The sequence below is a fragment of the Leuresthes tenuis genome, unplaced genomic scaffold, assembly GCF_036924035.1.
Source record: "Leuresthes tenuis unplaced genomic scaffold, fLeuTen1.0.hap1 SCAF_10, whole genome shotgun sequence".
In the NCBI taxonomy this organism is placed as follows: domain Eukaryota; kingdom Metazoa; phylum Chordata; class Actinopteri; order Atheriniformes; family Atherinopsidae; genus Leuresthes; species Leuresthes tenuis.
Genome location: NW_027325364.1, coordinates 36019094 through 36035602, shown reverse-complemented (window position 1 = coordinate 36035602; position 16509 = coordinate 36019094). Strand labels below are relative to the sequence as shown.

The window sequence follows — 16509 nt, the reverse complement described above, 5'->3', positions numbered from 1 at the left end:
ACCTAGACTCACCCCAAAGATCTTGGGCACAGGTCTCTGTCTACATAATCAGGATGTATGAGAACACAGAGCTCCAGCAGTGGTGCAGTAGGGAGTCTTTTCCAAATCTCGTGTTACTGGGATTAGCTAACTCCTATGTCCTAAAGATTACTTTTGAGATTATCAAAAGTTGCTCTCAGCCGGAAGAAAGCTGGTCTTGGTGCTGTTGCTGGCTTCCTTCCTGGACCACGCCATGTGATATCTCAGACAAATCACTTAAACGTACCTTAGACAAAAAAAACTATCCACAGAAACCTCACAGCACCCTACATTGTGGAAATTAACTCCACCTCTTTAACTTTGAAAATGTATCCAGTGCCTGCAGGGAATGGGAAACGATGAAGGGACTGAAGTTATTGAGTTCAATGAACAGCACAGAACAAGTTACATCCAGACCCGAAAGACTTCTTAAACTTATAATATCAAGCTATCGTACCTCTATCAGTTTTCCATATTCTAAGCTACAGCTTGGTGTATTTAGAGTGGATGATGAATGGTACTAAAAAGGTCACAATTGTGTGAAATTACAATAAAAACCTTCTTGGCGTGAGTTTAACGAAGTAATGAGCACCAACTGTACCCATTTTGAGGAGTCCTTCACAGGTTTATTATCTGAATTTGCTGAGTATTCAGTGGGCATTCATCAAGCAATATTAAACTTTCTAAACAGGGTAGTCCAGCAGGGTAGCAATACTCAAAAAAAGTCAATTATATACTCATGTTACTCCTGATTCACATGTAAAGTGGAATCAACTGTGGTGTATTCAGACTATCAATCTTACAGAACATCTCCCACTACATATTTGAAGCCTTTTATACACTGGAATGGCCTACTTGTTGGGCCATTTAAAGAAATGGCTCCATCATTGACTCCCAGTCTGCAAAAGTCATTGGACTGTTAACAAGATACTGAGATCATATATAGAACTGAGTAATGTAAGTAAAGTGGGCACCACAGTACGTGTCAGCATGATGCTGCCGCCGCCATGCTTCACTGTGAGGATGGTGTTTTTGCCACATGTTGTGTTTTCCTCGACTGTTTTGGTCTCACATCTTCCACATTTTGGCAGCCATCCAGTACTGGTTGATGAACTCAAAACATGCTTCTTTCTTACACCAGATACACCAGTCTCCTCTGTGGCGCTCTCCATTTAAAAATGATACAACAGCAGTTACAGTATTTAACTACCTCTGTGAGAGTGACGATTATTGGGAGCACTGCCAAATCATGAAGCATGCAGCATTTCAGAAGACTCAGATGTTTCAGTCATCTCTTATGATCTACTTAAAGTATGTTGCGGGGCATCTATCTGCATCACATGGTATTTAAATGCACAGCCAACTTTCAGTACTTCCTAGTTAGTTACTTTATGTGGAGTGAAGAACAACACTGCAACCTTTGGGCTAGGGATGTGCCTGTCTGAAGCTAAAGCACGTTAGCTGTGAAGACTAAATAAAAGTATGGAGCAGGTTACATTGTTGTGTCTCTTCTCTTCTCTGCTCAAAGTCTTTCATCTCTCATCTCATCCTTCATTTGTTCCATCAACAGACTTTTACAGACAGCAGTCCATCTATATCCATGCAAAGGAAACCTTGTAAGGTGCTGCTTTGATACAGGCTGGTGAGAGGGGAGCTCGGTGCCTCATCAGTGTGTGCTTACAAATAGCAAGCTAGTGTCATGGAGTCAGCTGAGCAGCAGTTGGTTAGATTGGTGTGTTACAGCATTCCAGCCGTTCCTTACACACAAACATGAATTCAGCTGTAGCTCTGTAGTTGTAGCTGGGTCTCTGCTGGCTCAGAGGTACATCAACATGACCTCCATAACTTGGCCCCTGGGCCTCACAAACAGGATGCAGCAAAGATACATCACCCTGAACAAGCTGCATAAAGGGCTTGTTTGACTATGTGGGGTTGAGCCAAACACACACACACACACACGGGTATGTTCATTTTTATTTAAATGCTGAGAAATAATTGTTAAATAATGCTTCAATTCCCCAAATTACTGCTCTGTGAAGGCTGCTTGACTGTCAGCCTCCAGTTAGCTTCAACACATCCCTCTTTCATGCTGGTTGACCAGGATACTCCTCTTCTGACCTGTAAGACTACAGCTCTCTTCCTATCATGCCCCAGGAGTTCCCTCCAGAAACCTTTTGGAAAAAGTACAAAGAAGTTTTGTTCAGCTCTGAACTTGTTAATCTGCTCTTTCTGTCTCGTTGTAGCTGTGCTGGTTCCAGCTAACACAGTCTGAGTGGTTTACGTTGAAAAGGCTACCTTGCACTCTAAGCTTCAGGTACATACAACGCTCAGCCTGCCCAGGCTGTGTTTGAAGCCCAGAAAAGGGCACCTGCACACTGTTCCTTCAGTGTCGCTTTCAGGTGATCCAGGTCACAGAAACTAAAGAAAAACACAGATCTGAATGGAGGGGATCTATAAGCATGTTCATCCAGACATACACTCCTTTTTAATAACCCAAGTTATTTTTCATGAGCAGATGTGAAGCATTTTATGATAATGGTGGCATTTCTGTGGTTACACAAAGCAAATGTGAATGTTTTAATCAAATCAGTATAATTCTTCTTAAACGCAGCCGTCTGGAACTTCAGTGCTGCAGCAGATTAAACATGTGAGCTGCAGGAGAACACCGTGTGTGTGAGCGTGTGTGTTACCTGCTGCTGCTCGGCCATGGAGTGGATGGAGCTGAAGGAGGGGTGTGTATGTGTGTGCTGGCTGGTCATGGCTGGCTCAGCGAGGGAGAAGCCCTGGGCAGTGGAGGAGGAGGAGGAGGAGGAGGAGGAGGAGGAGGAGGTGGGTGGACATCCTGAGCTGCTTACACCTGTTGAGAAAGAGAAAGGACAACATTTGTATCTTTCTTTTTCAAGTTCTTTGATTCATTTCAGCTCCTACAGATCAGAAACCATCTGTCCATCAAATCAATTAAATTACAGTCAGTTCAGTTTTATCTATATAGCGCCAAATCACATCATCTCAGGGCCCTTCAAAGATACAGTCCAATTGAAGCCGATTACAATCCAATTTATCGTAATACAATCATAATCCAATAAAATCCAATTCATACAGAGCCAATTAAAAAAAAATGTAGCCTAAGGAAACCAACAGAGAAACCAACAGATTGCACCGAAACTTCTCTTCAATCCAATCCCCCGTCATTATTTCTACATCTGTGCAAAAAAATAAGTAACATTTGCTGTTTGTCAGCAGACACAAAACTGAATGCGTGTATGAAGAGGTGTTTTCACACATGAATACAGCTGGAGCTGGACTAACTCTGAAGGTGCAGTTCAAACATGTGAAATGTCACTGACTGCATTTGGTTGGAGCACACAGGGAGCAGAACATGCTGTGGAAACCCTGTTTTGGGAATTACTAAAGAAAGTCTCACCCCTCCAGAAGATTTCTAAGACATTTCATGGCTGCAGTGTGTGTATGAAACCAAAGCAAAGTAACCCAGATGAGATGAGATGATAATACGATGAGGGATTAGTTTGCATTGACGACAGGCTCCTCACTTCTTTTTTCTCTTGTCACTCTCAACTCTCTTTCTCTCTCTACCTTCCTAGACTTTTGAGTGGAATCAATGTGCAAAAACCAGAAAGAGACAAAAAAAACACTTTTCTTCCTTTTTTTTTCTCCCAAAGAGCATTTTGGGTATTTATTCAACAGTGGAGGGAGACTGGAAAGTGGGCGCAGTGAGTTGGGCCATTTGGGCTGGAACATGGGCCACCTTCGACCAGGAGCTACCTGACCAAGAGGCCACCTTGGGGCTCAACTGGTTGAGCACATAGACACTTCTGGTTTAACTTTTCAGAGTCTAGTTGGCAATTCACTTCCTACTGAGGTACATTATTACCATGGTAAGATTTGGTGAAAGTTGCCGTGGCAAGATAAAAACAAATGACATGGCTTCTGACTTATAAAATCCCTCAGAAATAGAAATCAAAGAAACTAACTGGACAATAAAACATTTTATCTCCTAAACCACGGAACAGTTATTTGACACGTCTATTTACTTCCACAAAAAACACAAAGGTGAACTTTTTACCAGCTCTCCCTCCTGCTTTGGCTGCAGAAAGTCAGCCCTGCTGCCCTCGCTGAGCCAGGGAGGAGAGGCCAGGTTTGAATGATGAGATTACAAATAGCAGCTGACAGTTGGGATTTATCATCCCTTTCACTTGTAATTTTGCATTTCTCTATCAAAACAGACAAAACATCTGCAACAGACATAAGATTTAGCTGATGCCATTCGCTGAAATGAGGTCATAGAGACACTGGAGTATAATGTCTTAATATGAAGGTTTAGGAACACTTGATAACAGAGACAGAGGCATTCTATGAAATAGACCCTAACAACCAGCATACACAAATGTCCAATGTCATAGAAATATTAAATGATTCAAATCTGCATCACAATAACCGCATTACTTCCACAGCAGGTGTGTGCTCCTGCAGAAAAGTTCCTATTTTCTTTGTTTAAAGTCCAGGCTGCATAATAGTAAGATTAACATTAGCAGACCTAACGTTAGTGAACTTCAGATAACAGATTTCCATGCACCGCTCATGCTGTCCCCATCTAAGCTGGAAAAAAATGGACCCAAAAAGCAAAGTTTGCCACATCCACAGAGGCTGACATCATGCAGAGTCCTCCAGGTACTAGTCTGTGCTACGTTTTTCACAGCTAGTTTGTAAATTAGGATAACCAAAGTAGTAGAATGGAACTGTTGCTGCCTGGAGTCTCCTGGTTACTACTGCAAACACATTTTCAATATTTCAGCGGCTCAGAGATCTCCCTCTACCTTTTTTCCACTTCTGTGAAGACTCAGTTGTGCTGATGACTGTTTTCCATGATGCAGACATGTAGAAAGACCAGTCAGGTCCCACACCGACAGCCACCTAGTGTTCACAGGTTTCATTTCTGTTAGTGCTGTTGCTGACAGCACAACGTTTCTATTTGGGTTTTGGCGTTCAGTGATGCACGCCGCTCTATTATTCTGCTCGCAGCTCAGCGTTTTGGTGCCATGTATGTAGGACCCTCTTGGTGCTTTTCCAAAGCATTTGGAGACACAAGTCGGACCAAGTAATACATGTAACACGTATCACAACATGTCACATCGACAGCAGCGGGAAGGTAATCTGACATATGCCCAGCATCATATATTCTGCTGTGAGAGCTCAGGTGTTTGATAACTACTACGCTGTTACTGCAGAGCAGCTGCTTCGATCCACCATAGGACACAACTACTGCATGCTTGGTACACTAATATGAATCGTTATGGCAACGTGACATATTGTTGTCACAAAACTGTGAAGGACTATAATGTTATAGCCTTACAGCTCTTCCTGCACAAATGTGGCTCTTACAGGCTTTTGTTAAAGAAAAGGAGACTGTTGAGTGAATGCTGTCACTTTAACAGATTAATAAAGACGTTAATGTGTGACGAGGATTATGAAGTCTGTTAATGGTGTTAAAAAAGTTTGAAAACTAACAAGCAATGTAGTTAGGGAGAAGTTTTGGGTCTTTTGTGATGTATGTGATGCTGCACAGGGTTGCATTCACTTCTTTGTACAGTGGGTACAGTTCACATGTCCATTTATTCACGTTCTTCAGTTTAATGATCTAATCAGTACTGCTTAGGCTACATCACAAATCATTTGCCAAAACAACAAGGTTTGTATTCGTTTTATTATTTTAAAATAAAATTCAAGGAATAACATTTGTTTATTCTAATCAATTAATCAACGTAACAACAATAACCATTAAAAAAATGATACTAATAATGAATTGGGTGTTAATTGCAGCTAACATAAAATCACCTGTCAGTGATGAAGCCACCACAACTTTCTGCTGCTAGCTGGTCAGTGAAGATTCTCAGCTCTTTCACACTGTTCTACTGCTAGCTAACACACCGCACTGCCAAGAGATCACTGGGACTAACTCATCTTCATGATGACAAAGCAGAGCAGGTGAGGTGGAAAACCTGCCGACGGAATGAGAAAAAGGGAAGAAGGTTTGCGGTGCTTTGTTTGGGAAAAGAAGAAGAGGGACACAAAGCTCAATCTAAAAGGCAAATCAATGATTCACAACAGCTTCTCAGAGAGCCTTTTAGCAATGGTTACATTTTCATGCACTGCAATATTTGACCTTATTCTACATAAGTTTCCACGAGTTGCAGATATTCCGTTCATATTTCCATTTCCATATTACATATTGAATATTGATGTCCAATATGATATAATGTAAATGTACCAAGTGCTTTCTCTGAATGCCAGTTCAATAACTGCTGATATTGGTCAAGAAGGGTCCAGGTCAGAGCAACAGGGTCAAAGATTACCATTAAAATCTGCAGCAACAACACATGCAAACACACTGCATATCTGCATCATGGAGATAAAGGAAAACCTGTGCACACACACACACACACACACACTACTGATAGCCAATCACAGTAGATTATGTAATATACCCAGCTCTTACATCTGTCAATCCCAACAAATGCTTGTGGACTATGGCTGTCAAATGCAACATGCACTTATCAGGATCACTATGGCCCAAATGCAACTGAGCAGTTGCTAAGCTAAACTTATCTTTGAACTATGCAATGGGGTAAGTGAGCAATCACCCAAAACAGGACATGTGTAGCTGAGAATACAGCTCGTATTACAGTTAATGATGTTTTTTATTTATAATGGACAGGGAGTGGCCACATCTCCTATCCCAGGGTCATGCTGGAAAATAGCTCCCCCAGGAATCAGACACCAGCTGAATGCTGCGAAAGTGCTACAAGTGTGGAGTCTACTCGGCCTGGTGGCAGTTATCACAACAAACTGAATGTGGTGCAAAGGACCACAATTCATCTTCATGTTCTGTCAGCAGTGCAAGCGACTGAAATATCGACAAATGCACTGAACCAATGCCAACTGTTCCTGCTGGGATAAAGTTGATCAAAGGTTCATTAATTCTGATCACACAGAGTGCTGTACGACACAGTGGCCTTTCAAGTACAGGGACGGTTCTAATATAAAGTTATTTGTAATTCACAAGTATTAACCCCTTTTGCATTATCAATATTTTGTTGCATTACTTATAATTGAAATGGATATTTGGGGGATTTTATGTTATAGATCTAGAGAAAATACTCCATATTGGTGAAGTGATACTGAATAAAAGAAATAACTAAACTAAAAGTAAAAAAAAAAAAAAAGGAATGCATTCATCCACTTCGCTATGAAACCCTCATGTTTTGTGTTTAGCCCCAGTAAAGCAAACTCTACCCAGAAAGCAAAGTTCAGGGACAGAGTTCAAGCCACTTTACGACATAAATCTTACAAAGCTGAGCTTTAAAGGAGTGGCCAGCGAGGACGAACAACCACAGCCCACTACAGAAAAAATTAAAAAATAAAAAAATCTGACAAAAATCGGGGGGAAAAAATCTAATTTTTGAATATTATTTTTATGCTAGTTTGGATGCTGTGCTGCGGGAACGATTTCTGCAGGCAACCATGGCAAAGAAAAGTTGTTTGCATGTCGGAGCAGCTGACTGAGCTTTTCAAAGCCATAGCAACGCCTGCAATTAGACCAAATCCAGATCAGGTGAAGAGGAGATGTCAAGGATGCAGAGAGGGAACAAAACGAACAAAAATGTGGGGGATGTTTAAACCATTTCTTCCCTTGATCATCGTGGGAAGTGTGACACAGAACTTTCTGCTTCTAAATTCAGACAAACCTCAAGTTGTCCTTTGGACCTGAGCGCTTCAGGAAAAAATAATCTAGCTGTATTCTTACTCTAGATGGCATTTCATTGGCTTCTAGTACTACAGTGACGAACCTTGGAGTTATTTTTGACCAGGATCTGTCCTGAACAATTCAAATTCTTTATTATTAGGCTGTCCCACATATTCTCTGAAAAGCCTCCAGCTGATCCAAAATGCTGCAGCCAGAGTTCTGATGAAAACTAACAGGAGAGATCATGTTTCTCCAGTTTTAGCTTCTCCTCATTGGCTCCCTGTTCCAAGTTCAGAATAGAATTTAAGATTCTTCTCCTCACATATAAAGTTCTTAATGACCGAGCTCCATCATATCCTAAAGATCTCATTGTAAGATATTTTCCCAACAGAGCACTTTGCTCCCAAACTGCAGGTTCACTTGTGGTTCCCAGAGTCTCTAAAAGTAGAATGGGAGGCAGAGCCTTCAGTTATCAGGCCCCTCTCTGTGGAATAAGCTGCCAGTTTGAGTTCAGCAGACACCCACCCCACCTTTAGATAGATTTAGATAGACGGTAGATTAGGCTTTTTGATAAAGCTTACAGTTAGGGATGGCTCAAGTGACCCTGAAACATCCCACAGTTAAGCTGCTGTAGGCCTAGACTGCCGGGCCCTCCGATGACACACCTTTTTTCCTTTTGCTCTCCTTTTTTCCTCATGATATTATGTACATATGACATTACTGTTGTCATTAACTGGTGTTTCTATTTTTCAGCAGGTATCCTTTGAATGGTGTTATGGTGCTTGTTGTCCCCTCTTTCCTGTCTTCTGGCAACCAGAGCCATGGCTGAGGCAGATGGCTGCCCTTCCTAAATCTGCTTCTGCCAGAGGGTTCTTCCTGTTAAAAGGGAGTTGTTTCTCTCCACATTCGCTAAGGACACATAGAATATCTGAACGGCTATATCATGTCTTTCATTGAGACATAGCTACAGGAGCAACTCTAACACCTCTCTCTATTTAGCTTTCAGACTACATGCACAGACAGGGACTGAAGACAGAGAGGTAACACTAAAGGAATAGTATAGATTCCTACCACACCTCTCTCTCCTACATTTAAATTTTCTAAATGACTGTCAGCTGACAAACATCTAGAAAGTTCTAAATGATATTTGATTTATTTTGTTTTCTGCCTTTAACAATAGCTATTTTTGATAACAAGTTAAGCCGCAGCAATAATTTCCCACAGGAATCAATAAAGTACTGAAATGAAATAAAATGGAAAACTGCTTTATTTCTCCCAAAGGGAAATTATATTGTTGCAGTATTTTATTTTTTTCCCCTCTCCTAACAATCATAAGCTTTCGCTATGTATTGTACTTGCTGCTGGCAGCAAGGACCTCTTGCATCTCTCTGTGCTACATTGTAGTTGAAGAAGCCTCTGACTGAACACACTCCATTGTTTAACCACAATGTTACTTATGGTAAGGGTAGGATGGTCAGTGTTTTTCTGTCAGTGTCTTTCTTATGTTCATTAACATATAGTATTCTTCTTTTAACAATCAGCTCCAGGGGCTCCAGAGCACTTCCCAGCACACAGCCCGACTTCTTTATCAGTTTGTTCAGTTTCTTTGAGTCTCTAGCTCTGATGTAGCTGCCCTAACAGATGCTACAAAACAGACTGTATTCTCTACAACAGAGTTATAGAGAATCTGAAATATCTTGGTGTGGACACAGAGGGACCCTTAACTCCCTTAAGATGTACAGTCTGTTATGTCCCTTCTTGTAGACAGCCTCAGTGTTGTATTTCTAGTCCAGTCTGCTGTCCAGATGAAGTTATCATTCATATACTATGCCACAAAGGGGTCCACCAGTTTCCCATTATACTCAGCCTCTTTTCTATCACTGATACACCCAACAACTGCAGAGTCATCTGAGTACTTCTGGAGATGGTAAGACTGAGTTATACTGGAAGTCTGAGGTGTACAAAGTGAAGAATAACAGTAAGAGTACAGTGCCCTGTGGTGCTCCTGTGCTGCTGACCACCTTCTCCGACACGCAACCCCTCAGTCTCACAAACTGTGGTCTGTTTGTCGAGTAGTCCATAATTCAGGTGGTTGTGGAGCAGCTTGTTACATAAAAGTACAGCCTGAATTGTATATAAATTCAAAGGAATTTAATTGAAAGTCCAGAGCTCAGAAAAACGAGGGACCTGAGGTATGGTTTAAATCCTGCTAAAGACCAGCAGAGCTGCTGGTTTGATGAGACACATTTATAGAGACCAACCCCAGAGAGACCTGATACAGAAATTAAAGCAGCGACATACTGAATTTGGGTGGGTGGCTGCTGAAGTTTTCTAGGTTTTTTTTTTTGTTTTTCTCTTTTTGGTCTCAGTTTTTATTTGTTTTATGGTTATATCTGTATTGTACTTTTGCTGTTAGGATTGTTATATCTTAATTCCAGTTTAAAAGGCAACAAAGTCAGAAAGATTACAAAGGGGTTGAACACTCTCAAACGGCACTGTAGATACTCAGAGGAAGTATCATACAAGTATGTAACCCTGTAATTCAGTGAGGCTTCCTTTGCCCTCATGTTCCATCCAAACAGTTTGTGAATTAGGAACTTCATAACTCACCACCAAATTTCATCTACTGACTCACAGACAGCCTCTGCAGATAAATCCAATCAAATGTTCTCCTCATCACTCTCCACTTCTTCCTCCCTCTCCCATTTTAATCCGTATTTCTCTCCTTAAGGAGAGAAATGAGCGGAAGTCTTTGGTTGTTGAAGGCATTACATGTTAAGAAGTACCAAAAGTGATTTTCTCAACCTCCAATTATGACATAGTTTGCATAAATGCTGATATTGTCAGCATCAAGTGTCCATGTGTGAAAAACTTAATCATATCTACATAGATCTCATGAGCACATCAGTCAGCAGTAAAGCCTCCTAATTAGATGGAAGAATGTAACCAAAAATACAAAGATCAAAAGTAAAATAATTAGTATTATATACAAAACTGATAATTGGGATAGTTTACTTAAGTCCCAACTGGTTGATAGATGACTCTTGCTTTAAATTATTACAGGTCAGAGAAGCTTAATCAGGCTGACATTTAACCTGAGATTTATATATGCAGGGAAACACCGAAACACCAGTCTGTGGAGCAGAACTCCTGAGCTGAATTAGCTGTAAAATGCTGTATATACAGGACAAGATGCTCCGATGTAAAGCTACAATATAACAGACTCAGTGAATATGTACAAATAGCTTTTTTAATCATAGATTCCTACCACAATTATCTTCCATACGCAGTAAAGAAAGCTTTATAATAATTACTTCACATCTTTTTGCAAACTGTTCTCTTAGCACTTCAGCTGAACTGTGTAGCTAAACACGGATCTGTTTCTCAAGCTAAACATACTTTAGCAGTTTTGAATCTTAGTGCTGAGTGTTTACATGTGTTCTGCTGGAAGATGAGGTAGAGAGAGAATTTAAATCAGTGTGACTGGGGACTGCTGTGGTGCTGTAAGCCCTGGTCTGCTCTCAGATATGACACTGCTGGAGAGAGAGAATATCTGCCTAGTACTGAGAAATCTGCACTGTCTCTTTAAGAGACTGAGAGGCACTCACAGCACTTCCTCACTCTGGTATCGCCCGTCCTGCACTGCTATTGGTTAAAGCCACCTCCTTCTCTGTCAGCTCATTCGTTGTTGGTATCTAAGGGCTGACTGGCCATCACTCTATAAATAAACCCGGTGCTGTCTCAGCAACCAGGCCACAATACTCATTAGCTACTTCTCTCTCTTCTCCTCTGCTTCTCTCCTGCTAAACAAGTGGCTTCCAATAGCAGGCCAGGCTCTCAGCAACAGTCTGACATACTCTCCCCTAGCAACTCAACCCACCCTACCAGCCTCTTCCTCCTCCCCCATCCTCCTCACTCCCCCAACCTCTCAATCTGGTCTCTCCACGCCTTTTCCATCCATCCATCCATCCACTCACTCCTATGATGCCTCATCCCTGCTCAGTATGTCACAGCAAGAGACATCTTGTCTTTCATTTCCTCATCGATGGTGGGTTGTTGCTGGACAGTGATGTACCATGACTGTGAGTAACAATGAGGACGCAGCAAAGCAACAGAAGGAACGAACAGAAACGGATCTCTGTCGGCGGGTGAAGACTGGACTTGAGTCTACTTCAGTGTCACCAGCAGTTCAGTCTGATGTCCAGCACAACAGACCTGTCCTGACATGACACAATTGTGACGAGCTCAAACTGAACGACCTCCGTCTCACGCTGAGATCATAACATCTTTATAGACACTTTAAAAAACATTTATCATTTGAAGAAAAAGTGGAACATCCATGATTTCTGAATAGCTGATAAAATGTCACCTGGTCTTCATCTACGTCACAGTTATGAGCAAACACAATCTGATGTCTCGTGTTTTCATTGGACACACTGGGTAAACAGTTCCAGTCTCAGCTGGACAGAGTATGTGAAAGAGCCGACATTTTCTCTGAAGCTCCACAGAGTCACTCAGTGGGGTTACATGAGTGCCATCGGATCAGATTCATGGCTAAATTACAGAGTTATTCAGTTCATGTAGACACCTTAATCTGACCAAAAAACGGATCGGATCAGGTTACTCGCGATCGGATTAAGACCCTGAGATAACTCGATCCAATGTGCCTGACAGTGGATCGGATTAAACGTTCTGCGTATGCTTGAGATTTTTTCCCGGGATCGTCGCCCACAAGTCAAAGGAGACGATATTACAGCGGTTGTCGTCGCCATAACCAGCTCATCACAAACTAAATGTAGAGGGACGCAGCTTCATCTCGCTCTGCGTTCTCCATCTTTCTGAATGCCTGAGTTTGTTGTTGTTGGTGGTGAAGACGTCAACAGGAAGTGGCTCTATTAGCGATAGCTGAAATGGGGACAGCGCCACCTATGGTACCGGGGTATGACCTGCTTTGTGCCAGTGATTCCATTCATTCACCGCCATATATCCAAGGATAATTACCCTCAGATAAGGAGCAGAACCCAACTGTAGCTGTAATCCAGTTAATCTCATCATGTTGAAGAGGCTGGTTGGTGGGAGCCATGCCTGTTGACCACAGAAGAAGCTTTTAGACGCTCACAGCTGGAACAGACTACAAAGGCATTTCCTAAAGATCTGGCTGTTCATCAGTCCAAACAAACAGGTTGGTGCGTTCACAGGAGTATGGTGAAGTGACATCAGAGGGTGAGCACGGCGCTCCTGTTGTGCACGTAAACCACACTACTTTGCTTGCACAGGTTTGAGCTTTTTTTTTTATGTTTGTCAAAGTATTCTTGCTGCTTTCACTTTCAGTCAGTATGTTGTTGTAGATTCTAAGTAATCCAGGTCATTAACTTCTGATAAGCTGATACTCCCCACCAACAAGTTCAGAACTGAAGAACCCTTTCAGATGAGAGAAGACACATCTTCATGATTTAAGAAAAAGAAGTCAAGTTACTCTTATTCAAGCTCTTATGACTTGTAGTCGGTAGTTTAATTAAAATGGAGCAGCTGAGATTCTGCAGCCAGTCCCATTCTGAGTGAAGGAAATATGGGAAAAACAAGCTGAAAATCAGACATTTAATATGTAAAAATAGCCGGGCTCACATCATCAACCAGCACACACAGCTGAAACAAGTCCAACAAGTTAGAGGTTGAGCTCCCAGCGGGCTGTGAAAGGACACGTGGGTTCAAACATCAATCGTCTGTTTCAACTAAAAGGGCTGATGTCCACACAGAGCACAGTAAGCTGCGCTTCAGCTGAAGTAACACTGCACTCCATGTGCCTGAGGTGACATCACAACCAAACTGACCCTGCTCTACTTTGATTTTGGATGAACAGAAGGATTTGGGTTTTCAGCTCAGGGTTAGGGAGGTTCCTCTGATGACTTTCTGATGACAGATGTTTTGAGGACAAAAGAGGAGTTTTATAAAAAAATATGCACAACAATGTGTTTGTTGGAAAAAAAAAAGCACATTCTTCAACTGATCACCCAGACTATGAAGCCTGGAAGAGTTGCTTTGCTCCCTCAGATCCTCTGTAATCATTGGAACATGTTGAATCAGCCCAAAAGTAGCTATCAGTGGAGTCCAACCATGCTGCTGGTGCCCCACAGCAAAATAAAGGAAAGACAGATGATTCCCGACGCTCCGGACAGGCCCAACAGGCTGTGGGCTCGGTGTGGGGGAGGCCATAAGGGGATGTTGGATTATGGAAAAATAACACAAAGCACACACCAGATTCCAAAGAGTTGACACTTTTTACATTTTTTTTCTACATCTCCATGCAAAAAGCATAACATGTTCCATCCATCCGAGCTGCACGGTGGTGTGGTGGTTAGCACCATCACCTCACAGCAAGAGGTCCTGGTAGGAATCCCGGCTGGTTCTTTCTGTGTGGAGCCTGCATGTTCTCCCTGTGTATGCGTGGGTTCTCTCCAGGTCCTCCGGCTTCCTCCCACCATCCAAAAACATGCATGTTAGGTTAACTGGTGGCTCTAAATGGACCCTTGCAGTGAGTGTGTGTGGTTGTGTGTCTGTTCTGTCTCTGTGTGGCCCTGTGATGGACTGGTGACCTGTCCAGGAGTACCCTACCTCTCACCCAATGACAGCTGGGATAGGCTCCAGCCCCCCTGCGACCCTGCGTTGGATTAAGCAGGGATAGAAAATGGATGGACGGCTCGATGATGTAGTCCTCCTACACCACATGGTGATGCAAGGACAACTTCTTTTTTCTTTTTTTGTGTGACATTACTCGTGCTGCAGGTTGGATCAAACACAACAAGCTCATCTCAGTCTCAACTATCTAGGTTCTGATCATTTTCACTTGGTTTTAATGTTTGGGGAATATTTTCCCAGTTTGGAAAAACCCGAATATGTTCCTACTTTCAACACACAACTGCATACAGATTATCAGAAATATCATACAGTTAGGATCATTTCTAATACAGGGATATGAAAAGACACGTTTCTGAGGGTTTTCCCATCACACATAACACCATTGTATCCTGAATCAAATCCAAACCAGACAAGCCTAAAAGCCTGGAAATCACAGATTTACTGAGATGATCTTCAGATTGGGGTGCATTCAAAGCCAATGCATAGTTTCAAGCATGCATGGATGTCCTGAGCACCAGCATCAACTGAAAACATTTCTACTTCATCCAACATGAGAGGAGACAGTGAAGAGGCAGAGACTGCAGCCTCTCTGCCATCTGAGCCCAAATCTCACAACTTTTTTAATGAAGGAGCTGAGACAACAGCAACAAGAAGACATAAACAAGCAAGTCTCACCAAGTCAGCTTCTTCAGAACAGTGTGAGCTTATACTAAATATCCAGTCCTGCTTTTCAATGTAGTCTACTCACTCTGTGGACTGACACGTGCACAGTGTCAGTCTGTAGCTACAGTGTCATATGCAAGAGAGAGAAGTTCAGAGGGGGTCTTTGGAAAAAGACAAACTTCATCACTGTGTCTTCATTTAAGATGCAGCCTAGCTCCAACTGACACCAGGACCTCAGCTGGTTCGAGTTCCCACCTGTCGTCATATGTCTCTGAACACTGTCCCATGGCTAAACAGGGGCCATTTATGCAAAAACAACAAAAAAAAGATGGCTGAGGGACATGTTGTCACTCTGCTCCAGTGACATACGATGACCTTCAGGCTAACCATCAGTGGCTAGAGTGGGTTGTCCGAATAACCAGAAGGTTGGCGGTTCGATTGGTGAAACTGACAACTGGAGGTTGTACAGCTCCTTGCCACGGCTGAGGTGCCCTTGAGCAAGGCACCATACCCCAGTGCTGTGATTGGCTGCCCACCGCTCCAGTGTATGGCATCTGTCTCCATGAGTGTGTGACCCTGTGCATGTTCAACAGGTGCCGACCTGGATGGGTTAAAAGCGGAGGAGAACTTTTGTGCATTCCCTGAACATGACAATGAACCTGACCTTAGTGTTAACGGACACGATGCCTTTGTGTTTCGGATGGCTGTGTCAGGTATCCTGAGTTTGTTTGGAGCGTCAGCTGAATATGAAGAGTGATAATATTAACAGAAAACGCAAACAGAGTAAACAGATCTACTCAAATACCCCATCGGATAAAAGCACCGAGATGAGCAGCTGGCTGTATGGATGAGGCCAACATCATGTTTCCATTGTGTGGTGCAGCTGGACTCAGTCTCACACTTTGTTCTGACTGTTTTCAGACTTCTGAAGTGAAACTGGTTCACAGTCCTGCTTCTGATGATCAAAAATAAGTCTGTAGCTATATCAATATTTCTCTGTTAATTATGAACCCTACCAGGACAAACTCTAAAGACCCTTCTTAGTCAACACTGATGAACCTTTTTCCCATTAACAGACAGTATCTCTGGAGTAGCTGAGCCTGGTCCAGCTGTTTTCATGATGAAAACAGCCTGATGATGGTTAGAGGCAGCCTGATGAGCACGCCCTCTTTAATGACATTTTTCCAAGAGATATACAGTTACGGTTGAACAGTGGACATTTTCTGCCAGACTTTCAACACAGTTCCTTTTAAAACATACAGGTCTCTTAACAGACTGAGTCCCTGCTTCTCAGACACAAAGTCTGGCTCTTATTAGATGTTCTTATGACCTGGTCACCTCCCGGAAACAAATGTACCTCTAGAATAAGAAGAGCTAAATCTAGTTTGAGTCCAAAGTCTCACTTAAACCCAGCAAGTTAACTGAAGTGT

The 16509-nt window shown here is 42.4% G+C and overlaps 2 protein-coding genes across 4 annotated transcripts in view; one reads left to right on the top strand and one right to left on the bottom strand.

Annotated features, from left to right (window-relative positions):
- Positions 1 to 16509, top strand: part of tcaim (T cell activation inhibitor, mitochondrial) — a 382005-nt gene that overhangs the window by 172997 nt on the left and 192499 nt on the right. The gene's annotated exons all lie outside the window — the stretch shown is intronic.
- Positions 1 to 16509, bottom strand: part of dyrk1b (dual-specificity tyrosine-(Y)-phosphorylation regulated kinase 1B) — a 67969-nt gene that overhangs the window by 12975 nt on the left and 38485 nt on the right. For all 3 annotated transcript variants that reach the window (XM_072395010.1, XM_072395009.1, XM_072395011.1), the window contains exon 2: positions 2709 to 2875. In XM_072395010.1, the coding sequence (XP_072251111.1) occupies positions 2709 to 2777 (69 nt within the window). In that variant the 5' untranslated portion in view covers positions 2778 to 2875. The remainder of the gene's footprint in view (positions 1 to 2708; positions 2876 to 16509) is intronic.